This window comes from Sciurus carolinensis, chromosome X (assembly GCF_902686445.1).
Source record: "Sciurus carolinensis chromosome X, mSciCar1.2, whole genome shotgun sequence".
Taxonomy (NCBI): Eukaryota; Metazoa; Chordata; class Mammalia; order Rodentia; family Sciuridae; genus Sciurus; species Sciurus carolinensis.
The window spans coordinates 130,377,490-130,404,668 of NC_062232.1; the positions used below are offsets into that span (position 1 = coordinate 130,377,490).

At 57.8% G+C, this 27,179-nt stretch overlaps 2 protein-coding genes across 4 annotated transcripts; one reads left to right on the plus strand and one right to left on the minus strand.

Moving 5' to 3' along the window:
* Positions 1-61: 61 nt before the first annotated feature.
* On the minus strand, positions 62-26,255 carry Flna (filamin A). Of its 3 annotated transcripts, none has more exons than XM_047536629.1 (48): positions 26,119-26,255; positions 22,226-22,713; positions 18,987-19,235; positions 18,803-18,900; positions 18,565-18,712; positions 17,489-17,607; positions 17,316-17,393; positions 17,055-17,217; positions 16,772-16,972; positions 16,075-16,212; positions 15,868-15,991; positions 15,582-15,718; positions 15,287-15,480; positions 14,947-15,060; positions 14,713-14,856; positions 13,956-14,079; positions 13,712-13,872; positions 13,542-13,632; positions 13,284-13,453; positions 12,931-13,048; positions 12,569-12,831; positions 11,761-12,358; positions 11,502-11,675; positions 11,262-11,424; positions 11,021-11,181; positions 10,761-10,931; positions 10,314-10,437; positions 10,073-10,229; positions 9,245-9,434; positions 9,064-9,087; positions 6,556-6,803; positions 6,357-6,452; positions 6,125-6,227; positions 5,896-6,036; positions 5,648-5,776; positions 5,313-5,486; positions 5,053-5,214; positions 4,767-4,970; positions 4,538-4,690; positions 4,299-4,421; positions 3,935-4,201; positions 3,642-3,779; positions 3,285-3,400; positions 2,605-2,737; positions 1,718-1,894; positions 1,336-1,554; positions 1,049-1,252; positions 62-589 (listed from the first exon to the last, which is right to left on the minus strand). In XM_047536629.1, exons 2-48 carry the CDS (start codon positions 22,596-22,598, stop codon positions 402-404), a joined length of 7,944 nt encoding a protein of 2,647 aa, XP_047392585.1. In that variant the 5' UTR covers positions 22,599-22,713; positions 26,119-26,255; the 3' UTR covers positions 62-401. The 3 variants fall into 3 exon arrangements, with proteins under 3 accessions (XP_047392585.1, XP_047392584.1, XP_047392586.1); XM_047536628.1 differs by lacking the exon at positions 26,119-26,255 and adding an exon at positions 25,764-25,900; XM_047536630.1 differs by lacking the exons at positions 9,064-9,087; positions 26,119-26,255 and adding an exon at positions 25,764-25,900.
* LOC124972336 (uncharacterized) lies at positions 16,230-26,119 on the plus strand. The gene is made up of 2 exons (XM_047536645.1): positions 16,230-16,549; positions 25,510-26,119. The coding sequence occupies exons 1-2, from the start codon at positions 16,344-16,346 to the stop codon at positions 26,063-26,065; spliced, it is 762 nt and encodes a 253-aa protein (XP_047392601.1). The 5' UTR covers positions 16,230-16,343; the 3' UTR covers positions 26,066-26,119.
* Positions 26,256-27,179: the final 924 nt, after the last annotated feature.

The window sequence follows — 27,179 nt, forward strand, 5'->3', positions numbered from 1 at the left end:
TGCCCTGCTGGTGCCCTTGTCAATGTGGTTTGACATCAACCCCCATGAAAGCTAGAGTCACTCAGAATGGAAGCAAAACTTTATTCCTCCTGGCTGGGAAAGAGAACTAGCAGGTGGTTGTGCATGGGACCCCCACCTCATACCCCTCCCCAAACCAAAGAAGACAGGCAGTGCCACCAAGTGGCTCCCTCTGCCCAAGTGAAAGCCAAGAGGCTGAAGGCTGGCTGGGGAGGTAGGTGAGCACAGCATAGGGCAGGGGCGACTGCAGTGATGGGGTGGCCCAGGTAGGCCAGGGCCCAGGGCTCATGGCTCAAGGGAGGAGGGTAGGGCTGCTTGGGGAGTGGGGAAGGCATGGGAACACTTCTTGTCATGGGAGCTGCTGGCTGGCATGGGTACCAGGCTCAGGGCACCATGACACGGTAGGGGCTGCCTGGGATATGCTCATCGCCCCACTTGACCACCAGCGTGTACTCCCCTTTGTCCTTGAGCAGGTAGGAGACACTGTAGAGCCGGCTTCCCACATGCTTCACCAGGATCTCCTCACAGGGTGTTCTTGGGCCATGGACTCCCACCAGCAGCATGTTGTTGCCTGAGGTAGAAAGAGGTGCAGTCACAGGTCCCAGCCTCCTTCCTTCAGCTGTGACTGACCCCCTTAACCCCCATCCCACCTTTTGTCCACCCGTTTTGGGGCAGTAGCCCTTCCAAGAGAGCTGCCAGCACCCTCCCCTACCCAGGGAAGCAGAGAGGCCCACATGGGAAGTGGCTTTACAAACAGCCACAACCCTGAAAGTGGTTCCTATTCCATTATTATTTTTTTTTTATTGGCACCAGGGATTGAACCCAGGAGGTTTAACCACTGAGCCACATCTCCAGACCTTTTTATTTTGAGACGGGGGTCTCACTAAGTTGCTGAGGCTGGCTTTGAACTTGTGATTCTGCTGCCTCAGCCTCCCAAACTACTGGGATTATAGGCCTGTGTTACTACACCTGGCTTCATCCCATTATTTCTGGCCTTGTCTTTCTGGAAGACAGGGGCAGAGCTGCCTACCTGCTTTGCTGCAGTCCACTGTGAAGCTGCTCTTCTGGCCTGAGTAGGCCTTGCTCAGCCCCAGACCCTTGGCCACAACCTTGCTGGCATCGGCAGGACCTGGGCCTGGTGTTCCGTGCTGTGGGGCACCAGTAGCCTTGGTCAGGGAGTCCACAAACACTGATGATGTCTCATGGAGGCTGTGGTTGCTGACGAGACGGGGGCCTGCAGGGCAAGATAGGTGAGGCTAAGAGGTGGCTGGAGTGCCAATCACTGGGCAGGTGCCAACAGCCTGACCCTAGGCTCACCTGTGACCTTGGCCTTGAAGGGGCTGCCCCCAATGTGGTAGGGACCACCATACTTGATGGAGATGAGGTAGCTACCAGGTGCCATGGGGGTATAGGTGACGCGGTAGCCCTCAGGGCACTCCTGACAATCCATCTTCACCTTGGAGGGGCCATCGATGGTCACTGAAAGGGCGCCAGCTCCCGCATTGCTCGTGTTCACGATGAACTCAGCTGGGTTCCCTGGGAGAATGGGAGGTCAGGCAGAACCCACCTAGCACACTTTCCTGTCCTCAGCCACCCACCCAGCACAGGCTTGTCACCTCCACATGCTCCCTTTTATCACCAGTCTCAGAAGTAGGGCCCTAGCAGCTGCATCTGCAGTGAAAGTTGCACACAGACCTACCTGTGACACCACCTTCCAGGCCTGCTCCATAGGCGGACACTAAGCCTGGGTCCCCTCCATGCCCAGGTTCCCCAACTCGGATCTTGAAGGGGCTTCCAGGGATGTGGGTCCCATTGAACTTGACATCTATCAGGTAGATGCCATTCTCCCGTGGGATGAAGCGCACAGCATACTTATCTGAGGAGCAGAAGGGCATGCTATGGGCCTGGGGTCCCTTTCTATGAGCACCAAATATCATCTGAGAGGAAAAGCCTCAGTCCTGGCTCTATCCATTTTCTTTGATCACCACTGAGAACCCAGAAGCTCTGTGGGGCCCACTCTGCTGCTTACAGGGCTATTTTGGGCACCTGTACTCACACCCAGCAACACAGACCACCTGGAGGCTGAAGCTTTAGAGATTCCAAGTAGGCCATTGTCAAGGCTCATCCGGACCCTTTACAAGCAAAATGCCTGCCTTGCTGCCTCCTTAGGAATGCCACATCACTTGCACATTAAATGGGGCTCAGAGTCGGACGGAACTCACTTCAGGTTATGCAGCTGGAAAGGAACAGGACTAGGCTGTGAAACTAATGGAACTAAGTCTATTTTAAGGCCATGCAGTCCAGTCCTACAGCTTTTGCATCTTTCCATCTGGAGACTGGTACTGCCTTACAGAAGGCTTTCCTAGTGGCTGTGGCTAGTAACCCAGATCCCGAAGGATTTGGGTTATCACAGAAAGGTTTCTTGGCTGAGAGGGCTCAAGTATTGAAGCCCAGTTTTGGCAGTTTACAGAAGCTGTACCTTCCTTTTAACTCTCAGCCTGCTTCCAGCCAGCTGGTCAGATCTTAGGGAGGCCTGCTGACCCTGGTGGGGCCAGGGCAGATGGCTGGGCAGGGACAGGGCCTCACCTTGGTCAATCTCTGTGACATAGCATTCCTCCAGGGCTCCCGAGGGGCTGTGCACCTTGGCATCAATCGCCCCCTTGGCCCCATTCAGGCTGACTGCAAAAGAGGCTGGTTGGTTGACCTTTAGACCTGACTCCTGGAAGCACAGCACATGTGGTTAGATGGAGTAGTTGGGACCAGGGCAGGGGAGGAAAACAGCCCCAGAAGTAGAAGGCCCTCAGTGTTGCACTTACCCACGTGGCGTCCAACTTGGTTTAAAGAGGGAGAGCCACTGATTTGTTAGTCAACAAGCCACAAGCACACTTCACAGTCCCCTGCCCCCGCCCCAAGACTCATACTCTGCAATCACACACACAGGTGGCAGGAAGAGAGGGCAGCCCCACCCTGTGGGAAGCACCCAGCCCTGACAGGCTGTCCCTCTTTAAACCGCAGCCCTGGTGCTCAAGGGGCACAGGCTTCTGTTCAAAGCCTTTAGACCTGAGACACGAGAAAAACTCCACGCGGTGGGCAGGGCGCTGCCTGCCAACCCCAAGCGTGGGCTGCACCCGGCCAGAGCAGAGGCCTGGCACCCAGAGCTGTTCTGGGTAGGTCACTAGACATAGGGCCAAGGCCTGCTCTCTGCAGTTGCTCTGGTCTGGCCGGGCCCAGGAGCCCCAGGTGGGCAGTTTCTCTCAGTGCCTCACCTGAAGACTAGAAACAGTAAGGCGGCGGGCATCGCCAGACGGAGAAGCCACAGGCACCACGAAGGGACTGTCAGGGATGTGCTCCTCGTTGAACTTGACGGAGACCTCATAGTCACCTAAGGAGAAAGCATAAGGCTGAGGTACCACATGATGCTAAGGCCCAGCCCACACAAGGCACACTGAGATGCCCTGACTTATCAGCCTGCAGACCTTCTGCCTCCCACAGAGAGCTTGGGTGACCCTGGGACTTCAAGGTGGAGGGCGGGAGCCAGGCAGGGCTATCTGGGCAGCCCCCAGGGCCAACACTTGTACTTAGGCCCCACTTCCTCCAAATCCAACTAGTACTGTCCCCAGTACCTGGCTCCTGAACCACATAGGCCACGCCACAGGAACCATCCTTGCGGTCCTCGAAGGAGATCTCAGCCTTGCTTGGGCCCTCAACAGCAATGGCCAGGCCCCCAGCGCCAGCTTCTCTGGTCCAAATGCTGAATTCAGCTATGGAAGAGCAGTGTGTCCTCACAGAGGGCTGGTTCCCTGGCCTCAGCCCCTTCCAATCATGGCCAAAATCAACATGGCTGCTGATTACTTTCTCTAACCCCACCCTATCTTCCCACCCAGGAAAGCAAGCACTCTGTGGAAAGCATACCTACCTGGCACTCCAGCTTCAGCCCTCTCAAGGCCAGGGCCCCCAGCACGGACCTTGTGGGCTCCCCCTTCACCCAGGGGCCCCACAGTGAACTGGAAGGGGCTCCCAGGCACGTGTTGGCCCTTGTACTTGACGCTGACAGTATGCATGCCCATCTCAGCAGGCACAAATCGAATACAGTAGGTATGGTTTTCTCCTTCCACAATCTCTGCCTCGTGGGTCTTGCCAGATGGGCTGGTCACCTGAGCTGTCATGTCCTGGATGCTAATTTCTGAAAGTTGGATATGGGTTGGTGAGTAGGAACCCTGGGACACAACCCTTCTGCTTAGGGTTGCCCCAGGACCCTCTTGGGCTCCCTGAATCCCTACCAGGAATCTTCAGACTAAGGTCACAATGACTGCCAACATTGGCCACTGAAGGGGCCCGTCGCCTGCGTGTGATGCTTTCTTTTACCCGGCCTTCACCTGTCACCTTCACAGAAAAGGGGCTGCCTGCAGGAAGAAAGTACAACCTGTGTCTCATACAGGTTACATGCTGAAGGTAGGCTCTGGGGTGTGGTAAGAAGGGCCACCAAGTGGTGGGGGAGGCATGTGGCTGTTGCACTCACCAGGCACATGCTGGTCAGCAAACTTGATGTTTATGATGTAGTTGCCAGGCTCTGTGGGGCAGTAGGTGACCCTGCATGTGCCATCCTCCAGGTCCTCAGTGTTGATGTCCACTTTGCTGGGGCCCTCAATCGATAGGCTGAGCCCACCATATCCTGGTAGATGAACAACCATGAGCTAGGGTGCCAAGTACAACCACACCACCCTAACTGGCAGGCCATCACTGCCTACCTGCATCCCGCGTGTCTATGATAAACTCTGCAGGCTCAAAAGTATGGCCTTCATGGAGGCCCTGGCCTGAGACCCGCACACGGCTGGCATCCCCGATCTCTGACTGGCTGATCACCACTGGGATAGGGCTGCTTGCCACATGCTGGCCATTCTTCTTCACATGTACCAGGTGCTCCCCCGTCTCCTTGGGCACAAATGAAATCCCTGGACACAGGGCAGGGTGGTCAACCAGGGAAGGTATGGACCCTCCTTTCTAGAAACACTGGGCCCCTTCTCAGCTTCTTACCCACGTGGCCATTACGCAACCGCTTCAGCAGACAGGGCTCCTCTCTGCCGGAGGGTGGTACCACAGTGGCTGTCAACTGGCTGAGGTCTGTCTCTGAGATGTTGATGGGGATGTCGGCTGCAGAGCCCACCTTTAGGTGGGACATCCGCATGGAGTCATCGCCTGGTGGGAAGGCAGGACATTCATCACTGTGTGTCTAGCCACAGGACATGGTGCCAACCCCACTGTCTGCTTTTGTCACTGCTCCCAGTGTCACCTACCTGTGACCCTGGCAGTGAAGGGGCTGCCTGGGATGTGCTGCTCATTGTACTTGACTAGGATGCTGTAGTCGCCAGGCAGTACGGGTAGATAGGAAACACTACACGTCCCATCCTGGTTGTCAGTGCAGCTTATTTCTGCTTTGGATGGACCCTCGATCGCCAGTGACAAGCCCCCTAGAGAGAGTTAAAGGTTGAGGATGAGGACTGTCCCCGTGGACACACTGGTGGGCCTGGAGACCTAGCAGCCAAGCAGAGGCCAGGGATAATCTCACATCCCCCAACCAAGTGAGGACACCTCAGGCACAGAGCAGGTCAAGCCTAGAGCTGCTGCTCACCCTCTCCTGCATCCTTGGTGTTGACAGTGAAGGTGGCAGGCTTGTTGACTACTCCATGGGTGAGGCCAGGACCATAGGCAGTGACGTGGCCACAGTTGACATAATCCACATAGAACTGCAGGGGGCTTCCTGAGGCCAGAATTAGAGGCACCATGGAATATCAGCCTTGTGTCCCCTGCCACTCCCATCTCTGTGAGATGGTGGCAGCAGTGGCATGGGGTGAGGTGGGAGGGGTAGGGTGGACACACCTGGGATGTGCATGTTGTCATAGCGGATGTCCATCTCATGTAGGCCAGCTTCACTGGGTGCATAGCGCACAGTCACAGTGCCATCCTTATTGTCAGTGATGGAGGGCTGTGCCACCTTGCCTGAGGGCATCCGAACCTCCCCTGCAGGGCAGCGGGTCTGGGGTCAGAGCAGCCCGTTGGCACACCCTGGCCTCCTTGGCTTCCGAGCTCCTTCCCAGCCCCTGCTCACCAGTGATCTCGCCCTTCTTAATGGTGAAGGGGATGACAAGGTCAAAGGGCCTCAGGCTGGTCACATCTAGCCCATTGACACCCACCAGGGGCCTCTCCGGGGTCTGCAGTGGAGACAGGGCTTGGGTGAGGGGCCGTGGGCAGATCTAGGGTCCTTTCAGACCTGTGGTACAACAAGGCCTCATAGGAACACCCAGATAGCCAGTGCCAAGAAGAGGTAGGTTAGGCCTTACCCAGGTCTGCTGGCCACCTTGGGCATAGGTGTACTGTGGAGCCAGTTGCTGAGGCCGTAATGGGGGCTGTGTCGTGGGCTGGTCCCCAGCCAGAGCCTGCAGGGCAAAGCAAGAACTGAAGACTCATCACAAAGGGAGCCCCTGGATGGTCAGGATGTGCCCAGATCCCCCCGCCCACCCATCCTTGGCCTCTTCTCACTGTAACTTGGAAGGGGCTGTTGGGTACGTGCTCGCCGCCAAAGCGCACACAGATGACATATTTGCCCGGCTGCGGGGCTGTGTAGAAGATGTCGAAAGTGCCATCCTCGTTTTCTACCACATCCACGTCCACCTCCGAGCCATCAGGGGTGCACACGGTGCAGGTCACCTTGCCTTTGCCTGCTGCCTTCGTATCCACTGTGATCACTGTCTCCTCCCCAATCTGGATGGTGGGGCCGATGCCAGCACCTGGTAGGGCAGGGTAGGTCCCCAAAGGGGGGCCAGCGAGTGAGCCTGGTGCTCAAACTGCTCCCATCAGCCTGCTGCCTGTCCAGGCTTCTTACTGCCACCACCAAGCACAGCCAGGCCTCCTATCCCACCCTGTCTCCCAAGCTGGGATGGCGAGTGGTTTCTCAGAAGGCAGGAAGGAGTCTCCTAACCACCTCAAGCTCAAGTCCCATGTGGGAGAGGCCCAATGAGTGGCACCCAGGTGCCAGAAGAAAAAGAAAAGCCCATCCTGGCACAAGCACTTAATGCCACTCGCTCCTGCTAACAGCCTCAGCCAGTACCGTGGCCCACGCTGCCTAACACCAGCACTCTGACTGAGCCCATGGCTGCCCGTGCCCCTGTGGTTGCCCTGGGCCCCAGTGCAGTGTGTGGACGCGGTGAGGCAGAGTCCTGCTGCAGTGTGGGGGACGTGACACTTGCCTCCCTACCCCCCCAGGCCTGAAGGTGAAACTGGAGTTTCCTGACAACTGAGAACGCTCGCTCAACCAGAGGCTCGTGGTAAGAGGCAGCCCGGCACAGCGCAGCCCGGCGCAGGCGGGAGCAGGGAGCAGGGAGGCAGCAGGGTTAGCATCTGAGCAGCGTAAAACAGCAGGCTTGGCAGAGCAGTGGCAGCACCCAGGGGACAGGGGACAGGAGGTCCAAGCCACAGATATCATTGCTGGGTTGCAAGAGCAGAGCGGCTGAGCAGCCTCTAGGGCCCCATAGTGCCCGAGGAAAGGGGAGGGACAGTGACGTTATGATCTGGAGCTCAGCTTGTGGAGGCTCAAGAGGCTGTGGGCTGTGTGGCCTGGCAGCAAGAGCACCCCTGCAGCCCGGCCTCCTGCCAGGAAAGCAGCTGGGAGCACCAAACCTGCTTTAGTTCAAGGGGCCCCCTGGTCAGCCTGCCACAAGGTCCCCCTTCAGCCAAGGGCTCCCACTGCACTAGGCTCTGTGCTAGCCTTCCACAGCTCTCCTGGTTCTACACCTGGCCAGCTGCCACCCATGCTGCCCTGTGAGGCCTCACTTGCACCTTCCCTACACCATCTACCTATTGGCTTGGGTCCCACCCTGATCACTACCCCTGACTTCCCATTCCCCCCACCAGCCCCAGGCCATCAGCAGGTCTCACTCAGTCATGCCATCCTCAAAGGACACCTCCTAAATGGGCTCCCACCTGAAACCCCACGGCCACCAGCCTGGCCCAAGTCAACCCTCTGGCTTGTCGGAAAGCAACTTAAACCCTTTAACGGGGCCCCCTGCCTCGTTGCCAACACCGTGGCCAAGGAACTGAGGCCACTTTGAGTTTTGCCCTTTACCCTGGGCCAAGGCCTTGGGATCAGGTTTCTCCCAATCCCCAGCCTCTACTGCCCCTCCACCCCCCACACGCCTTCACTTCAGGTCCTGTGGCCTGTGCTACAAAGTTATCTAGCCCCGCCACAAAACCCTATCCACCCTCTAACTCTCCTTGGCCACCTGCCCAAGTGGCAGGCCTGCAGCTTTCAGAAGCTCTTTTGAGTAGCTGTGACCTCATATCAATACCCCTGGGTTGTCCCTGGCTAGGGCAGGCAAACCCTATGTCTAGTTGGGGACTGTTTGAATAACGTCACTGCTTGAGGGATAGAGAGGGAGGGAAGGAGGAAGATGGGCCAGAGTGCACTTTGGGGCTCTGAGGCTGGGCTGGGCCCTGCCATGCTGGCCGCCCAAGCAGTCGACACTGGCGCTACTGCACTACCAGCCAGCCCCACCCGCTCATGCACCTCCCCCAGCCCGGGACACAGAGGCCCCTGGGAGGTGGGGATGGAGGTCTGTGGATCTGATCAGGGCTAGACTCCCAGTGAGTGGGGGAGACCCCTGTCCCCTCAGCCCATGCAGGAGCCCCTGTGAGAAGGAAGCACCCGCTGCCCATCACCGGGTGCTTCCCCAGGGTGCCAAGATCCCCAGACCCCAAAGTCCCCAGTGGGGTGCCTCTCAGGATACACCTCACCCCAAAGCTCTCAGCTGCAACCCGAGTTCTCAGATGGAGAATCGGAGGCTCAGAGAGGGGAAGAGCGGGAGTGTTCATGCTCAGCTCCAGAAACCTCCCTGGGCCCTAACCCTCCAGCCCGTGGCCTTATCTTGTGCAGCCTCCCCACTCTGTCCCTGCCGAGAGCTGCAGCTGGAACTGTCCTAGAAATTAGCAATGAAGAGGAAAGGAAGCTGCCCCTCTGGGCAGGAGGGGCATTGGCCCCAGCAAGCAGCTTACCTAGCCCGTGACCTCCGATTGACACTGAGGTGAGAGGGCAGAGAGCAAGGAGAAAGGTCAGGTGAGTCACTCAAGGGGGCGGCCCCCACTCCCACACGCCGCCCAAGCAGCGAGCCCTTGCACACAGGCACACCCAAGCCCCGTGGCGAGCGCCGCAGCGGCCACTGGTAGGTTGGCTTACCTGTGACCGTGCACTTGCTGGCATCCCCAGTGGGTACAGCCCGGACACGGTATGGGGAGAAAGGGATCTCATCACCACCGTACTTGATGAGGATTGTGTAGCGTCCTGTCACATCTGGAACATAGGCCACTGTGTATGTGCCATCGTGGTTGTCTTGGATGTGTGTCTTCTTGGGCTTGCCTTCGGGGTCCTGTGCAGCAGAGCACAGGGGAGGAGGTTGGCTGAAGCCTAGCCAAGCCCAGCCCTGCCTCAGGGCCTCCTCAAGGAGCACCAAGCATGCCGCTACAGGGACAGACTCTCGGCTCCTCCACCACCCAAGTCCCAAAGGTCTGCCTGCATCTGACACTGTCCCTTCTCCAATGGGCAGAGTCCAGAATGGAACCACCAACACATCCAGCACTCCCTGACAATAGGCAGGGCCAGGAAGCTTGGTGCCCAAGTTTGGCCACAGAGCCTGCCCTAGCACTAGGAGGAGCTTGCGTGGATGATTTCAGGGTCATATTCTTAGACCTGCCCATGAGAATATTCCAGGATGGGAGCTGGAGCACTAAAGGCTCTGGTACTGTGCTCAGTCAGCAGTGAGAGAGTGTGTTCAGGCAAGCTCATTCCTGTCACCACGATCCTGAGCTAGTCACAACCTCAGTAAACCAGAAGCAGGGGGCTTGTCCTTCCCTGTTCTCCTGCTGCAGTTCCCTAGGGAAACTAGAGACCTGTCCTGGCCTGCCTGCCCCGCCTACGGCCCTGCAGTCCAGCCACCAGGCCTGGCCCCCTCATTTCTCCTGCCTGTGGCTGGAGCCGCAATGCAGCTTGGGAAGCTGGTGAACTCACCGTGATCTGGACAGCCAGTAGACCTTCCCCAGCATCCTTTGCATCAATGGTGAACTCCACAGGCAGGCTGGCGGGCACACCAGTAGTATTGAGTCCGGGGCCGCTGGCCTTCACCTTGCTGGCATCATGAGTAGGCAGTACTTTAACCTTGAAGGGGCTGTGGAACCAGGGTGTTGTGCGTGGTCAGACAGCTCTCAGATGCCAGACTGCCCCCAGCATAGGCAATGGGCCTTGTTCTTACCTCCGGGGCACCTCTTCTTCCCCATATAGCACTGAGATACTGTAGGGCCCTTCTCGGCTGGGCACATAGTTGACAGTTTGTGTACCATCAGCGTTGTCTACCACATCCACTGGCTCCACCAGGCCTGGCCCCAGTCCCAGAGACAAAGCCTCAGATGACTCCCTGAGCCTTGACCCTCTTCCCTGCCCCGCTGCATGGCCAGGACTAGATGTTGCCATGTCCTTCCCTGCCCGTCCCTGGAAATGGTCCTAAGCCTGCCCTCCCTCCTGCCACATCTATTCAGTGGACAAGTCTGGTCTGTTCCTCCTCCAGGTTTCTATCTAGCTCTGCTGTCACCTGAGGCTCTTCTACCAACTGCACACTGGGCCTCCAAGCTTCTTCCTCAGCCCTAAAGGAGGACACTGCCTCCCTGACCTGACCCCTGCTCCCAGGTGCATAAGCACTCACCTTTAGGCCCCTGGACTTTGACTTGCAGCGGTGCAACGCCGGCCTTGCTTGTGTCCACCTGGAAGGACTGAGGGAGGTTGGCACGGACCATGCCTGGGCTCAGACCAGGCCCAGAGCACTTGACCTTGGATGCATCTGTCACATCATGCACAGGAACCTTGAAGGGACTACCTGGGGTTGGAGCAGAGGGATGGCAGCTTCGTAAGTCAGAATGGGCATTATCAGGCCGTCCTAGCCCTGCCCCACTGTCACCTCCTCACCTGGCACTTGGTGGCCACCATAGGTGACATTGAGGCTGTAGGTGCCGGCCTCATAGGGAATGTACTCTACGGAACAACTGCCATCCTTGTTATCCATGCAGGACATCTTGGCCTCTGAGGGGCCCTCTACAGCCAGGCCCAGGCCACCCGTGCCAGCTCCCCTGTTCCAAGCAAACAGCCTATCATTCCCTGGGATTCCCAGGCCCACTGGCTACCCCTGCCTCCCTGGTAGAGTATTCACCTGGTCTCCACTGTGAACTTGTTGGGTTTGTTGGTGGTACCACTTTGGATGCCTGGCCCATGGACACGCACCCTGGAAGGGTCACAGCCCTCAGTCACAGGCACCTGGAAGGGACTGCTGGGCACAGGACTGCCATCATAGGTCACGTCAACAGAGTGGAGTCCTGGGGGGCAGGCCAGGTCAGGAGGAGCCCAGGCTGCCCCACCTGCCCCTGGCTGCCCCAGGAGCCCCAGCACGTACCCTCCTCGTACGGCGTGTATTCTACTTTGTATGTGCCATCACCGCAGTCCTGTACATAGGTCTCAGTCAGGTTGCCAGAGGGGTTGGCTACTCGGGCCTTGACATGTGGCCCTCCAGTCTGTGTCAGAGCCCGGGCATCCACACTGAACTCAGTGGTAGCCTCTCGGAAGACTCCTGGAGAGGGACACAATGAGGCTGGAGCTGTAGGAACCCCAGCTCCCCCAAACTCCCCCATGTACCCCAGAGCGGGCCTCCTCACCTTGGGCCTCAATCCCAGGCCCATAGCACTGGACGCCTGAGGTGTCCACAGCAGGCTCCACCTGAAGCTTGCTGGGGAAGTTGGGCACAGGCTGGCCACCATACTTGATGGTGACAGTGTAGGCCCCAGGGCAGAGAGGAATGTAGGTGATGGTGTGTGTGCCATCACCATGGTCCTGGATGTACACTTCAGCTGGCAGCCCCGCCTCGGAGCAGATCTCAATGGTCAACTCTGCACTGCCTGCACTTGAGCAGTCCACTTGGAATTGGCCCACCTCACCAGCAGTGGCCCGCTCCAGCCCAGGGCCCGAGCACTTGACCTTGGATGCATCAAAGCAGGGAACTACATGGGCCTTGAATGGGGAGCCAGGGATGTGGGTGTCAGCAAAAAGGATGTTGATGTTGTAGTCCCCGGGCTCCGTGGGCACATAGGACACAGAACATGTGCCATCCCCATTGTCCAGGCACTCCAGCTGCGCCTCACAGGGGCCTTCCACTGTCAGGCCCAGGCCACCTGTCCCAGCACCCTTGGTGTCGATGGTGAAACGGGCAGGGGAGCCTGCACTGCCCCCCTGCAGCCCTGGTCCAAAAGCCTTCACCTGGGGGAAGAGAGGGTTGGAGCCTGAGACTGTGCCACCACCAGCAAGCTTCCTTTTGCCCTGGCTTTCCTCCCCTACCAAACGGACACACAGGCCTACAGCTATACCAGCATTCTGTCACAAGGGCAAGTCTGGAGAAGAGGAGTGCTCCCTGGGGACCCACAGAAAGCACAGTGGTCTCCACCCTTAGAGCCTCCCAAGTCCAATTACCTTGCTAGGCTTGGTGGGGGCCATGGCTTCGAGAGGAAAGGGGCTGCCAGGCACAGGCACACCATCATAGGTCACCTCTACCTCATAGGGCCCCTCCTCGCGGGGCACGAAGCGCACCACACTATTGTCGGCCCCGAGGCCTGGCTCCACCTTGCAGGGCACCACTGCACCTGAGGGGCCCACGATCTTGGAGGCCACTTTGCCTTGACCACCTGCACCCTTTGACTTGACTGTGAACTCCTGGTCTTTGCCAACGTCCACTTCTGTTGGGATAATGAAAGGAGGGTAAAAGAACCATGGCACCTAGCTCAGGTAGGCCCTGCGGGGTCCTCAGTGACCATGGAAAGTGCCTAACTACTTACTCTCTCCTAGGCCAGACACCTTGATCTTGCTGAGGTCCAGGCTTGGAGACACTCCCACTGAGAAGGGACTCTTGGGGATGGGATCCCCTCCATAAGTGACATTGACACCTACTGGGCCCTGAGAGGGGTACAGAAGGGCAACAATCATCAGTCAGAACCCTGGTCTCCCTGGCCTGCAGGTGCCCTGCTTGGGAAGAGGGCTTCAGAGACACTGGCTTTGCTCCCCCGCTCCCTTCCCAGGTGACAAATGACACTTGATGGGAAGCCCCTTGGAGCAGCCACCCCATACAAGGAAGCCCACACACTACATGACTGTAGTGGAGGGTATGGCTGCAGGGGTTCGAGACGGCTACCTGCTGCACAGGAGTGTACTTGACTGTGTAGGTGTTGTCGTGATGATCAATGATGTCCAGGTCTCGCACCACATCCCCCTTAGCCAGACCTGAGAACTGGACGTCCAGCTTGCCTTTGCCAGCGGCTTTGGTGTTGACCGTGAAATGGGTGGGTTTGCCAAGCTCGATGCCTGAGGAGACACAGCAACCATATAATATAGAGGCACCTCACTCTGAGCACCCCACCCTCAATGTCTCCCAACTTCCCAGAGTCTTTACCAGTGCGACTGAGGCCAGGGCCCTCCGCCTTCACTTTGCTGGCATCATGGGAGGGCTCCACCTTGACCCGGATAGGGCTGGTAGGTGTGGCCTGTAGGTGGTGGGAGAAGCGTTGAGAAGAGCAGCACCTCAACACCCAGCAGTCTAGGGGCCAGAAACAGTGGACCAACCTGGTCAGCAAAAAGGACCATGATGGTATAACTTCCAGCCCCACGGGGTGTGTACTTGACGGTGAAAGTATCATTGTCATTGCGGATGATGTCGAAGTCGATGTCGGCCTCGGCAGGGCCCACCACTCCAGGCGCACACTTGATGCCGATGCTGACATCACCTGTGGTAGTGGGAATCAGCAGAAGCTGGGATTTTGTGGGGATATCCCACCCACCCATCTTCCCGCCCAGGGCTAGGTCTTACCCTGGCCAGCCTCTGTGCAGTCCACAGTGAAATAGGTGGGCTCATGAGCCTTGAGCCCTGTCTTGGCCACTCCTGGGCCATACACCTTGACCTTGTTTGGGTGGCTGCCAGCTCCCACGTTCACCTGTAGGGCACAGGGGCAAGTGCAGGGCATGACCAGCCTGGGGAGGCAAAGGCTCCTTCAGCTACTGGTAGACGACAGGCAAAACGGTGTGGCTGCCTTGGGGAAAGTCTGACAGTTCCTCAACAAACTAAACAGAGACCATATGACACCGCAACTCTACTCCTGCATAAGTCCCCAAGAGAGACCAAAACCTAAGTCCACAGAACACTTTTTACCTGAATGCTCCTAGCAGTTCAACATACAACAGCCCCAAAGTAAAAACATCCCAAAGGTCCACCATGTGAATGGACAAAAACAACGTGGTCCATCCATGTGATGATATTCGTCCACAAAAAGGAATGAGGCACTGACACACGCTGCATGCGGATGAACCTTAATGGGACATGCAGTGCAGAAGCCAGACATGAAAGATCACGTGGTATCTGATTCCCTCTATGTGACAGGCCCAGGAACAGCAAATCCATACAAATGGAGAGCAGGTTAGTGGTTGCCAGGGGCAGGGGGAGGGGAGAGGCCGAAGGGTGAGCTTCTTTGGGTATGATGAAGACTGTCCTAAACTTCGACTGTGGTAATGGTTACACAAGTCAGTGAATGTAGTGTAAGTACTGAGCAGTTCATTTTGAATGGACTCACCCGGAAGGGACTGTTGGGGATGCTAACACCTCCCCAGGACACCATGGCTGTGTGCTTCACTGGCTTCCTGGGCACATAGGAGCAGCTGTAAGTTCCATTGCCGTTGTCCTTGACTGATGCCTCTACGGGACAGCCCTCATTATCCTGCAAGATTGGTAAAAGCAGGCAGCCTGCTGGTCAGTGCCCAGGCCTAGGTGCCTGCCTACCCTGCACCCAACATGATGGGCATCACACCTGGACTTGGACCCGGAGAGGGGCCTTCCCGCCATGTTTAGCATCTACTGTGAACTCTGCTGGTTTGTTGACAGCTACACCAGTCTTCTCCAAGCCAGGCCCACGTGCCTTCACCTGGTAAAAGACCACCGGATTTCAGGGGATCAAGTCAAGGCCACAAAGACCACAAGGCAGGCAGGGCAGCTAGGGACAGAGTGCCAGGAGCATGGTGCTAGGAGTAGCAGCTTAGGGCCTGGGCTCAGGACCTCAGCCTGGTTGACAAGACAGGGATGTGCCCACCCCTACCTGGCTTCCTAGACAAAGGCAGAGGAGACTCAAACCAGTGCTGCATGCCCTTTACCCTGTCTGGGTGAAAGTCCTGGGGTGCATCACGGATGTCAGCCATGAAAGGACTGAGGCGGATGTCCTCGCTGTTACACAGCACATGAACAGCATACTCGCCAGCCTCCTGGGGCCAGTAGCGCACATCACAGGAGCCGTCGCCTTTGTCATCACATTCAATCTTGGCCTGTGACGGACCTTCCACTGAGAAGCCTGAAAACAACCATCAGTCCCATTGGTGCTCTGAAGACTTAGGGCGGGCTGCCCTTGCCACCCTCTCCCGACACGTTCCCACACTGAAGCCTCCGACTTACCCAGGGTGCCCACATCATCCCCAATGGCCTCTACCACGAAGTCTGCTGACTTGCCAACGACGCCGCCCTCCAGCCCGGGACCCCAGGCCCGCACCTTCTGATTGCCACACTCAGTGCCCACCTTCACCTCGAAGGGACTGCAAATGGGAGAGCCACGTAGGGGAGTACTGAGAGGCACTGCCCCACAATGTGGGCTAGGCAAGAAGAGCAGGTTGGTCCCCCATTGTCAGACAGTGAGACAGAAGACTTGGAAAGTGTTGGGGTGGGGAGTGCCTGGGAGCCTCACCTGCGCCCAATGTTCTGGCCACCCCACGTAATGGTGACAGTGTACGTGCCAGGGACTGTGGGGTAATACTCAAAGCCATAAACGCCATCCCCTAGGTCCTTCTGCTTCACACGTTCCTCGCCCTCTGCCAAGATAAGGAGGGCCTCAGGCCTGCTTAGCAGTGACCCTAAGGGCTACTGCCACCCGTCCCAGCCCCAACCAACTTACTGGGGCCCTTCACAGTGACCTTCAGCTCCCCGCTGCCAGCACCCTTCGTGTATACCTTGAAGTCAGCAGTCTCCTTCACTCGCACACCCTTAGGCTGGATGCCCCGGCCAACAGCCCGGCAGGCAGCTGGATTACAGGCTGTGGGCAGAGGAACTGGCTGAGCTGCTGGGAGCGAGAGCCAGGTGTGCCCCCACCCCAGCTTCCCACAGGAACAGCCTGTTGGGATTGCAGGGTCCCTAAGAGCTTGGCCCAATGGGCTAACGAGGCACATGCAAGGAAGAACTGGAATGGGTTGTGACCCCAGGACCTGTGCACCAAGCCAAGACATAACAGGCCTCCTCCCAGCTGCTGACCCCAGTCCAGACATCCAACCAACCCTCCCCTCCAAGAGGAAGATGGATCCAAGTACCGTTGACCCTGTGGGCAGAGCAGAGAGCAGCAGGTTTCTAGACAGCTGGAGCGAGCTCTTCCGAAGGTAAAAGCATGGAGAGGAGAGACGGAGAAGGGCAAGAAGAAGAGGAGGAAGGAGGGCCCCAGCAAGGGAGAAAAGACAGCTCATACCCAGACAGTGGAAGCTCAGAGACCAGGGGTGCCCAGGCAGGGGCTGGAGGGACAGGCCCAACGGGCTCCCCCTCCCACAGGAGGCCCAGACAGCAGCACCACAGTGGGGGCGGAGCGGGGCCAGGGCTGGGCCTACCTTGGCCAACAGTGACAGTGTAGGGGCTGCGAGGGATGGGTATGCCACCGAAGGTGATGTGCACAGTGTGGACGCCTTCCATGGTGGGCTGGTAGCTGCAGCGATACGTGCTATCTCCTCGGGCCTCCAGCTGAGGCTCCACTGTGCCTTTCTGTCCTGAAGGGTCCTGGATCACAACCTCCACCTCCCCCGTGCCGGCTCCTGTCACAAGGCACAAGTTCAGCTCCTAGGCTCCAGCACAGCTCTCCCCCAGGCTGGCTAGGCTTTGGTAGCCTCCCCTCACCTGCTGTAAAGATCTCAAAGTAGGTGGTCTTGTTGGCGATGTTGCCACTGGGCTCCAGGCCAGGGCCCTGGGCAGTCACTTTGCTGGCGTCACCTTGTGACTTGTCCACATACACCTCAAAGGGGCTCTTGGCAATATGCTGGCCAGCAAAGAGCACAGTCACCTATTCCCAGGAGGAGTGGACCATGAGGGCAGGGACAGGGACAGGGACCTCTAGTCACTGTTCATGGCCACCACTCTTCCCATCAGCTGAAGGCTCACCTTATGAGTCCCCGTCACTTTGGGGACATACCAGACAGAGAAGGTACGGTTCTTGTCATTATTGGCAGTCACCTTTGCCTGTAGTAGGAAGGAGCCCATGAGTGTTTGTTAAGAGCAGCCCCTGCAGAAGGGGCACAGCAGGGCCCTCCCCTCCCCTCCCAGCATGACCCTACCTCTTCCTGGTGTCCGGCAGGATCTTCCACATACACAAGCACCTCTCCCTGGCCAGCACTTCGGGTCTCAACAGTGAACTCTGCCCGCTTCTTCACCATATTGCCTGTGGGCTCAATGCCTGTCAGAGGAGGGCGAGCCAGTCATGGGTCAGTTATGAGAGCCACAGCCTTATGTCTTTACCCCCTGCCCCCCACCAACACTGAGGCAGGCAAGCTGAACCCCTAACCCTCAGGAGTATCAGGAACACAGCATTCAAGGATATTGCTCTGCAGGCTCAGCGCCCCTCCCTGCCAGCCCCCAAGTCAGGTACGTTCCAAACTGGGCAAGTTTGTTCAGCATAAACCCAGAACAATGAGCCTGGCCTCAGGACCCAGCTGTGCTCTTGCTGCAGGGACAGGCCCATGCCTGTTTTCTGGAATGCTCAGGTTGCTGCACCAGTGTGATTGCCCAACCCTTTTCCTGGACCCTGGTTCATCTCCCAATCATAGAGAAGGGGCCCACTGGGTCCTCCCTCCCTGGGGAGGCTTCTTCCCCCACAGCCTTGTGACTTGAGGAACTTCCTAGTACTCTCTTGTCCATTGACTAGTTCTAACCAACCCTGATTCATTCTTATCAGATTTATTTTTTGTACTGGGGATTGAACCCAGGGGTGCTTAACCACTGAGTCACACTCCCAGCCCTTTTTTTAATTTAGAGACAAGATCTTGCTGAATTGCTGAGGGCCTCACTAAGCTGCTGAGGCTGGCTTTGAACTTGTGATCCTCCTGCCTCAGCCTCCCGAGCTGCTGGGATTACAGGTGTGTGCCACCTCACCAGGCTAAGACATTTTTTAAAAAGAATGGAACATGTCATGAATGTGCATGTCACCCTTGTGCTGATCTCCATGTCATCCCAACATTACTCTCTCTGCTGCCAAAGCAAGCACTCCCATCTGACTTGTTTGAGTCGTACTTCATCACCTAGCTGCCACTTAACCCTGACTCCTTGCGTCCTCCGGGTTCTGGTAATACACTATGGGGAGGGTGTCAATGCACCAGAACAGCCCCCAGGAGCTCCCCTGGCCAGGCTCCCTCACCTGGTCCATAGGCTCGGGCTTTCTTTGGGTTCAGTTTTGGCCGCAGGGGAGCCCCTGGCTTCAGCTTGGCCTTGGGGAACTGGGACAGGTAAGTCATGACGGAGTGCTCATCAACATTGGGGTCCACGATCTCCTCAGGAGTGATCACCTGTCACAAGCAAAAGACAGGAGCCATTGGGGCCCTCTTCACTGCAAACAGACCCCCATAGCCTCCAACAGGGCCAGGCAGGGAGCATACCTGAGGGATGCCCAGCCAGTCATCAGCCTGCTGCATGGCCTCTCGTGCATTGTTGACAGGCTTGCTGGCATCCCAGGAGTCCCAGTCAGGACACAGCCCTGTGAGACAAGGAAGGCGTACTTTGAGCTGGGGGCACTACAGAACTACCTTCCAGGTCTCCCTCAGACACCCTGCACCCCCTCACCTGGAGCGCAGCTATCAACAAGGGCACCCAGGGCCCGACCACTCTGCCAGTCCCTACTGAAGTTGGTGATGGGCAGCTGTGGCAGCTTGTTCTGGATCCAGCCCAGGAGCCTCTGCTTGGGTGTCTGCTTTTTGGCCTCCTCATCCTCCTCCTCATCCCACATGGGCATGGAGATGGAATAGTGCAGAATCAGGGTCCAGATGAGGCCCAAGATCAGCTTCAGGTTCCCATCCACAATGGCCTTGCTGTCTATGGGGTAAAGAAGTGGCAGCACTGGGCAGCCTCCCCGTGGCCTTGGGGAAGAGTGCCCTAGACAGGGAGGCAGGTCATTCCCTGGTGGGGAGGCCAGGGTCTCACAGCATGGGGAGGCACAGGGAGGAGGCCCTGTCCCAGCTGGGGGTGGGGTGTGTATGAGACACACTTTGCCCAGAGGCTCTCTGTGCTATCAGAGGGAAGACACCCATAAACACAAGGAAAATAAGGGGCATTTCCAGAAGTCTCAGGGCCCAGAGGAAGAGCAGAAGACTAATCCAGCCTGAAGACAGGTCTGGGGAAAGCCTCTCCCAAGATAACTGGAGGATAATGGAGACAAATACTTCGTAGCTGCCAAGATGGAGACCTGCCCCTATCTCCAGGGATCTCTGGGAACTGGGAGGAGTAGCCCAGCCCTAGCTGGTCTAGAAACCAGGGCCCCTGACCTCAAACTGGGCTGGGGCTGAGGAAGAGGAAGGCCAGGTTGGCAAAGGGTGGTTGAGAAATACGACTGCTACTCCAGGGAGGATGGGTGGTGGGCATGAGGCAGGGGAAGCAGAGGCATTGGGCAAGGACCCTTGGTGAAAGCTGTGAGCCCCATCTGCTTCACATCCTTGTCCCCTCAGCCACACTAGAAGTCAAGAGGTGGCAGAAGGATGTAACTGCCTTGGGGGAGGTACCAGGGCTCACAGAAACCAGGGGTTGAGCCACATAGTCCTGACTCACTAGGACCAGAGAGATCTGCTGGGGTGACACAGCAGGAAACATTGTGGGGGGCCCCTTACCCAGCTGCAGAAGGAAGAAAAGGATGGGGCTGGGTGAGCCTGCCTCTGCTGCCCAGGGCCCTGCTTGGGAGCTTGGGTGGCAGAGGCCTTGGGTGGGGTCCCTGTGTCCTGCTGCCTCAGCAGAACCCGCTCAGCTGCCACCCACCACCCGCCCTACTTGCCACCTAACGGGCTCTATGCCTCAAGCAGGCACCATGTTGACCACAGGGGAAGTGGTTAGGGCAGGCACCCTACACCCCCTCATCGCCATGGCAACCCCTCTGGGCCCCACCCAAAGCCACCTCTGGGTCTCAGCCTCCTCAAGGGTGGGTGGCTCTGGGTGGAGCAGGCTTTCTGAGAGTTCATCTTTGGAAACCCTGCTGACCTCCCCTATAATCACAGAATACTTATCGAATGAGTCAACTAGAGGGGGAGCAGTAGAAGGGAATGGACACCATCAATGGCAGGTGGCCTCTTGGTCTGAATGGAAGCACCTGGAACATCAGCTGAGCTGCTCAAAGCAGAGTGCACCCCACCCCCACTATTCCCAGATGAGTGGGTCCTGGCCCCTCAGAGCTGCTTTTCACTGCCCCCAAACTGTGAGAGGAGGGTTCAGAGAAGACCAAGGATGCAAGACCCACAGTGTGGTGGCAGGGGGGCTTCCCACCAGGATCCCACCCGTGTCCTGGGTCCAGCACAAGAGCCCTCAGGAGGCTGGAGACCTTCAGTGGCCTCCAAGAGGAAGGGCAAGGCCAGGCCCACCAGCCCTGGTAGATAGGGCTGGCCCCTCCCATGGTCCATATCGCGTGGGCCAATGCCAGTCCCATCCCCCTCCCAAGAGGGAGGGAAGGACCAGGGCCCAGGGCTGGGAGACTGCCGGGTTACACGGCCCCGCCCCATCCCACCCCCTTTCCCCAGCCCCGGGGCCAGCCGGCCCCCTCCCTCCCCTAATCACTGCTGCTTTCCAACATTTTTTTGCCTTATATGGCAAAGCTCTGGGAACTAGGCCTGCTCCAGCCAGCTCACAAGAAGGAGGGGAGAAGGGAGGAGGGAGGAGACCCCCCCCCAAAGAGCTGGGGTGTGGCTTGCCTCCCCACATCCGGTTGCCCCCCCCCCAGGACTCAGAAATGACTCAGCTTGGCTAGACTGATGCTGGAACTGGGGGGTGGGCCTCCAGCGTCGAATGGCATTCCAAAGAAAGAAGTTCAGCTTTTGGGACCTGCCCCTGAGTGGTCAGGGGAACCAAGTTGTGGTACCTCACTTGCTTGGGCTCGGCATTTACCATTCTTGGGCCATAAGGATAACTGGAAGCCCTCTTTCATTTATGAAGAAAAGAAGGTTCATCCACATTCTACTCTCCCTGTTCCACATTCCCCCAAGTCACCACTTCTGTTGCCTATCCCTGAACAGCCCTTACTATGAGAAAGGTCTGGGATGCCAATGCCAGTCTCTGCAGTCCAGTGACACAGACACCAGGCTGGCAGTGAGCCCAGTGCACACTGGAACACCTTTCAACCAACTCCGTATTGTAGATGCAGAAAACCAAGGCTGACACAGAAGCAAGTTTAACCAATGACGAACACAAAAGTTAGTGATCAAGCAGACTACAAGCCAAATCTCTCAACCACACCCAACTCACTTTGGGTGCAGTCTTGCTAGCCATGCTTTTCGGGGGTCCCCAAGTTCCCTGGGGGAGTTATAACTGGGAGATTGAAAACATTTTCAATGGGGAGGGGCCGTCTTTCAGGGATAGAAGCCAAGAGAGCCCTAGACAATGGGACCAACAAAGTTCCAACCCCTACTTTAGAACCACAGAGGCACCCGAAAGCCAGAGGGCCCTCTCTAAACTGTTGTAGGGGGCGAGCCTGGATCTCCCCCTCCTCGGGGACTGGGCATGGCACCCAGAGCCAGGAGCCGGGTCAGTGACCGCCGCACCAGGCCCTGTACCAGCGCGGGTGCAACAGTGGGGGCGCGGCCTGTGGAGGATGTGAGCTCAGCCTGGGCGCCGGCCAGCGGGGGCGCGTAGCGGTTCGCACGCTCAGCGGGCCAGCCCGCACGCCTTTGTTCTTGAGGCCCGCGCATAGAGGGGTGGCCCAGAGGCCCCGGGGACTGTGCTGCGGCCGGGGAGGGGAACTAGGAGGGGTTGGCCCAGGGGGGATGGGAGGACTCTCTGAGCCCCCGCCCTCGCCCACGCGGCGCCCGGGGGGCAGCCTGCGTGCTCACCAATGGACACTAGTTTGATGCTTTCGCGATCCAGGAACTCGAGCGCCACCGACACGTTTTCAAGCTGCATCTGGCGGAAGGTAGGTCGCTGGTTGTGCTTGCGGTGCATCTTCTTCTGGCTGAGTACTTCGAGCAGCGCGATGAGTCGCAGTCCGTCGCTTAGGTCTGTTTGCAGGTTGGCGATGCGCTTGCTCACGCACTTGAGGTGCTCATTGCACCAGCGAGTGAACGTGTTCTGTTGGATCTTCTTCCATGGTGCGTCCTCCGCTAGGTCTTTCTCGGTGGCCGGCATCTCAGCGTCCCGCGTATCAGCACCGCTGCCCGGAGCCGCGCCCGATGCGCTCTGGCCGGACCGGGAGTGGGAGCTACTCATTTTGAGGCGCGAGGAGCTGGGGGGCGGTGCTGCAGCCTCTGCGAGGGGACGGCCCTTTAATTAAAGTTGCAGGCACTTAGGCGCGTGAGAGGCGAGGCAGAGAACAGAGGTTGCGCTGCGGAGAGAGCGAGCCCTTTAAATGCGGGTAGAGGGCGGAGCCTGAGGCGGGGCTTCGGTGGGGCGGGGACTCTGGGTGGAGCTTCCGAACCGCGCCCGCCCCGCCCGTCGGAATGCCCCTGTGAAGCCCCCCACTGCAGCCGTTATGACCCTAATCCCCTGCTCTTAGGGCCCAGAAGGGGTCCCGGAGGCTCCCAGGCCCCGCAACTTCTGCACTAGCGCTTCAGGAAGCACCCTGAAGGACAAAAGGCTTAGGAGTATCTAGCGCTGGACCGCTTGGCTCCAGCGACACGCCCTTACAAGGGACTTTCCTTCCTCAAGGCCCTTGCAGGGTTGGGGTGGGGCTGATGGGGTCCCTGAGTCATTTGGGTTCCACCCCTTCTCTGCGCCCCACCACTAGCCTTTACCCCCCTCCCCCATCTGCAGGGCTTAGGGTCGCCCGGCCGCACCCTGGTCAGCAGCAGTGGAAAGTGCCCAACCCTAAGAGTGAGCCCTTCGTGAGTGCCCGGCACGCCTGCGGGCGCTTTGTGTGCGCAAGGCCAAGAAAGTGGCTGACCAGCAGGGCCGCGACCCTGGGCGGCGCACCCCCCCAGCCCCCGCAGATCCCCGGCCCCTGGCGGGCCTTCTCAGTCTGCCAGGCTCTCGCCTGCGCACCTGATCCCGCCGGTTCCCACCACCTCCCTGCCTGCTCTGTCACTCCACCGCTCCACCCGCTCCACCCGGGAGGAAATGGGGCACTGGGCCAGGCGGCCGCCAGCACTCTAGGAGCAAGCAGCCTTCGAAGGGGCCCAGGCGTGCCAATGGGCACGGGTAAAGGGTGCCATGTGATGCGTGCAGACAGCGTGTGCCTGCCTAACACCACCATGATGTCCACCTGGGCCCTGGGGGAAGATCTGCGGGGGGGGGGGTTCCCTCCTGGCCTCATGGCTCCTGAACTGATGTTACCAGGGGTGGACAGGTCAGTGAGAGGTGTAAAGGGGGCTTGAGGAAAGAGGGCCAGGGAATTAAGGGAAGTGAATAGGGGTGCCAGTTCTTTCTTAGGAGCCTGGGTTGTGTCCCCAGAGTAGTGTGAAGCTATTCATTGAAAGTTAATTTTTTGGTAATATTCCAGAGATGGTACAGAGGCTGCTGTGCTGACACAGATCAGCAGAAGCACAGGGTAGAAATAAAGGTGTAGAAGATACTCACTGCAACCCTCTTCAGTCATGAGATATCAGCCTACCTATGGCTTCTTCCCCAGGGTAGACTCTGTCCATCCCAGTCCTATGTACCTCCCCTCTCCAGAATGTTTCCTTCTCTATGTCTTTTTTTCCCCAGAAAGGTAGATCTTTGTCCCTACTGCTCAATTATAGTAATAATTAGTTTATATTCTGAAGATCAGTGGGAGAAGGAGTGAGCCATCATGTCATGCCCAAATATGGTTGACTCTCCTTGGCTTTGGGTGTCTGCATTGCCTGTGGTGAGGCTGTGATCTCTGTGGGTATCTCCCCTGCCTCCAAGTATGGAGGCTGCCTCTAATCCCAATGGTTTTCCCACTAGTGGTGGTGGTCAGGGGCCAAATGGCATTTTTTAGTAGTGAGGCTCACCCCTGCACTCTCCCTTCTCTTGAACCCCCCTATCTTTCATACACACCTTCACAAAATGCACCAAAATGTCTAAGAGCTGAGGGAAGGTGATAGGGAGCACTATGAAGGGGGAACCCTTAGAAATGTCCTGGTCTTCCTGCCCCACTGGAAAGGAAATACCCAGAGATAGAATTACATCAAGAACTGATTCTCCACTAAGTTCCACCCAGCTGGGTCATCTGGGTTCATTCCTTAATCTTCATAGAGCAAGGAAACTGAGTCACAGTAACTGACCAGTTGTCAGCTCCAGCAGAGAGGTCAGAACTTGGGTGTCCTGACTTCCAACCCTAGGTTCTGGCTATTTAGGGCAAAGAAGGAATGGGAGTGTGGAGGACATAGTACCACCGCCAGATGTCGCCCCATCCCAAAGCCCCCAGAGGGGGCAGCCCCAGGAAGCAAAAATCCAGCGCTTTCATATTTTCCCTTATTTGGAGTAGATTCTTGGATGTTAGACACGCCCCGCCCACCTCCCCACTCCTGGCCCACAGACCCCAGTCTAGACCCTCCCACAGGGAACTATATCCCCAGTGCCAGGGACTGTTCAGCTGCAATCTCCAAGAAGCCTTTTCTAGGCCTATGTAGCCAGGGGGCGCCAGGAGGGAAGGAATCAGCAGATTGGTTAGGTGAGGAGACCCAGCTGGCAAGGCAAATCCAGGTGTGACAGGTGAGGGCACCCATTTCTTAAGCTCCCACCCTGACTGTGCAGCCTAGAGCACACACAAATGAGCCTGCCAGAGGGTTTCACCTACTTTCCCTGGCCCTGGGCAACATGGGGATCTGGCGCTGTTGCTGCTTACATTCTTGCTGGCAGTGAATATCCCACTCAGAGCCAACCTGGGACAGGGCCCAGCGCCCAGACAGGAAATCTAGCTTGGCCAAACCCCACCACAGTCCCCATGGAGTTCAGCAGCCCCTGCATCAGCTCCCCTGTGCCCAAAGAGGTTGGTACCCTGTGGACTTGCACTAGCAAGGGACTCACCATTCTCCTTCACAGTACTTTAGAGTGTCTTTACAGGTGATCACTCACCACCCTCGCACCCAAGGTCCCGATCTGGGTGCCCATCTTTCCAGACAGGGATGTAGTGACAGGTTCATGGGCACGCACACCTTCACCCATCTCTTGCCAAATGCTCAGAGACCCTCCCTCTCTCTCTCTCTCTCTCTCTCAGGAACCCCCATGTCCTTGGGCTCCCAGACTATGGGCACAGACATGGGTTCCTGGGTAAATTATGGAAGGCAGCCTCTGGATACCCATCCCAGATGCCTGGGACCCGAGCTCACCTACGCGAGCTGCACCTGCCCCGGATCTCGGCGTGCGCGGGCGCCTGCATTTTTCAGCCTCTCCGCGCGCTTTCACCACCCGGCCCCAGCCCGCGAGCAGCGCTGCGACAGTCCGACGTGGAGCCTTCCACAGAGGACTCACCTGCTGTCCCTGCCGGCGGCTGGCAACCGCAGGGTGGCGCCCGGCTCGCCTTCGCGCCCGCGCCCGGCGCCTCAGGGCTCCACTGGCGTCCACCGAGCGCCGCGCGCCTCCACGCGAATGGGCTGCCGCCGCCCGCCTTCTTGTTGGTCCCATCCCCGCCCTGCGCCCGCCCCGCGCCCGGCCCGGCCCGGCCCGGCAAGAAAGCCTTAATTGGTAAAATCGCCCAGGAGCCGGGGGCGGTGCGGGGGGCGCGCCATGAGCTCCATCGCCCCGTCGCCTGGCGACGCCGCCCCCCGGGATGAGCTCACCGCCCTGCTAGGTCCGCCAGGCCCCGGGGAGGGGGGAGGGGGCTCACCTTCAGCGTCCTCGGGGCCTGCAGACCCTTGTCGAGGCCCAACTTCAACGATGCTGGATGGTGAGTTTAGGGGAATCCAAGCACTCCCCTGCTGGAAAGGCCCAACTCCAAGGCCACTTCCTCCAGGGAACCAACGAGAGTCACGTCCTCTGTCTCTGCTCCAAACCTGGGCTGGCCACACGAGTCAGATCCTGCCCCCTGGGGTGAGGGGCACCACCAGGTGTTCACTGACCCCCTACCATGCTCCAGGTCCCAGTGTGGTGGACTGCGAGACTCTGAACCCTTGGATGACCAAGCCTCCAGGTCACCACCGGTTTGGTGCCTGCCAAATACAGGCCTGACCTAGGAGCATGCAGCACAAATGTACTGAACTCCTAGTGCAATACTGTGCAGTCCCAAAGCCTGGGAGTGTGCAGCGGGTGAAGCCAATGAGCCAAGTGTCTGTGAACCTGGTGGGCACAGCCACACCCTGGCATAGCCAGGCTTCCTCTTCCTCTTCTACATGCCCATTTCCTGGTAGCTTCAGATTCAGCTTAAATGTCACTTCCTAGAGGGAGGTCACATAAAACAATGTCGTTTTGATATTTTGCCTGCAACTATCAATAGGAGCTACATTTTACATCCTGAGCTAGTACACATCCGTCTACATGCATGTACACACACATATGATTGAAACAAACATTTCACAAAATGAGACTTTCCCTTAGTATGTGCGATGTACTCTATTTTCTATTCTCTTTTATTAAAAAAAAAAAAGGAAAATAAGGGGAAAAAAGGGAAAAAATAGGAGAGAAGAAAGGAAGGGAAAGAGTTTGGTTACACCTGCTGAGTGAATCTGACAATCCTGCTTCACACAAATAGCAAGGTGCTGGTCCCTCTCCAGGCTTTCCCCATCCACTGCTACCTTTACTAACTGTGCCGTCAATGACATTTCACACCTTGACTCATTATGGGAGCCTCCCAACAGTGCCAGGGTCTCTAGCTGCTCTCTCTAGTGGAAGTCCCCACTGGGAAGGTCAGTGGATGAGCTTCCCTTGCTAAAGGAGGCTGAGCTCAGGCCC

What these genes read in the sequence shown, in the direction of transcription:
- LOC124972336 (XM_047536645.1), top strand. Translation starts at nt 16,344, where the DNA reads ATGCAAGGAAGAACTGGAATGGGTTGTGACCCCAGGACCTGTGCACCA. An exon ending in TGGAGCGAGCTCTTCCGAAG is followed by an intron (nt 16,550 to 25,509) that starts GTAAAAGCATGG and finishes TCTCTCTCTCAG; the next exon opens with GAACCCCCATGTCCTTGGGC.
- Flna (XM_047536629.1), bottom strand. Translation starts at nt 22,598, where the DNA reads ATGAGTAGCTCCCACTCCCGGTCCGGCCAGAGCGCATCGGGCGCGGCT. An exon ending in TGTTGATAGCTGCGCTCCAG is followed by an intron (nt 18,901 to 18,986) that starts GTGAGGGGGTGC and finishes CTTGTCTCACAG; the next exon opens with GGCTGTGTCCTGACTGGGAC. An exon ending in TGGTGGCCACCAAGTGCCAG is followed by an intron (nt 10,932 to 11,020) that starts GTGAGGAGGTGA and finishes CTCCAACCCCAG; the next exon opens with GTAGTCCCTTCAAGGTTCCT.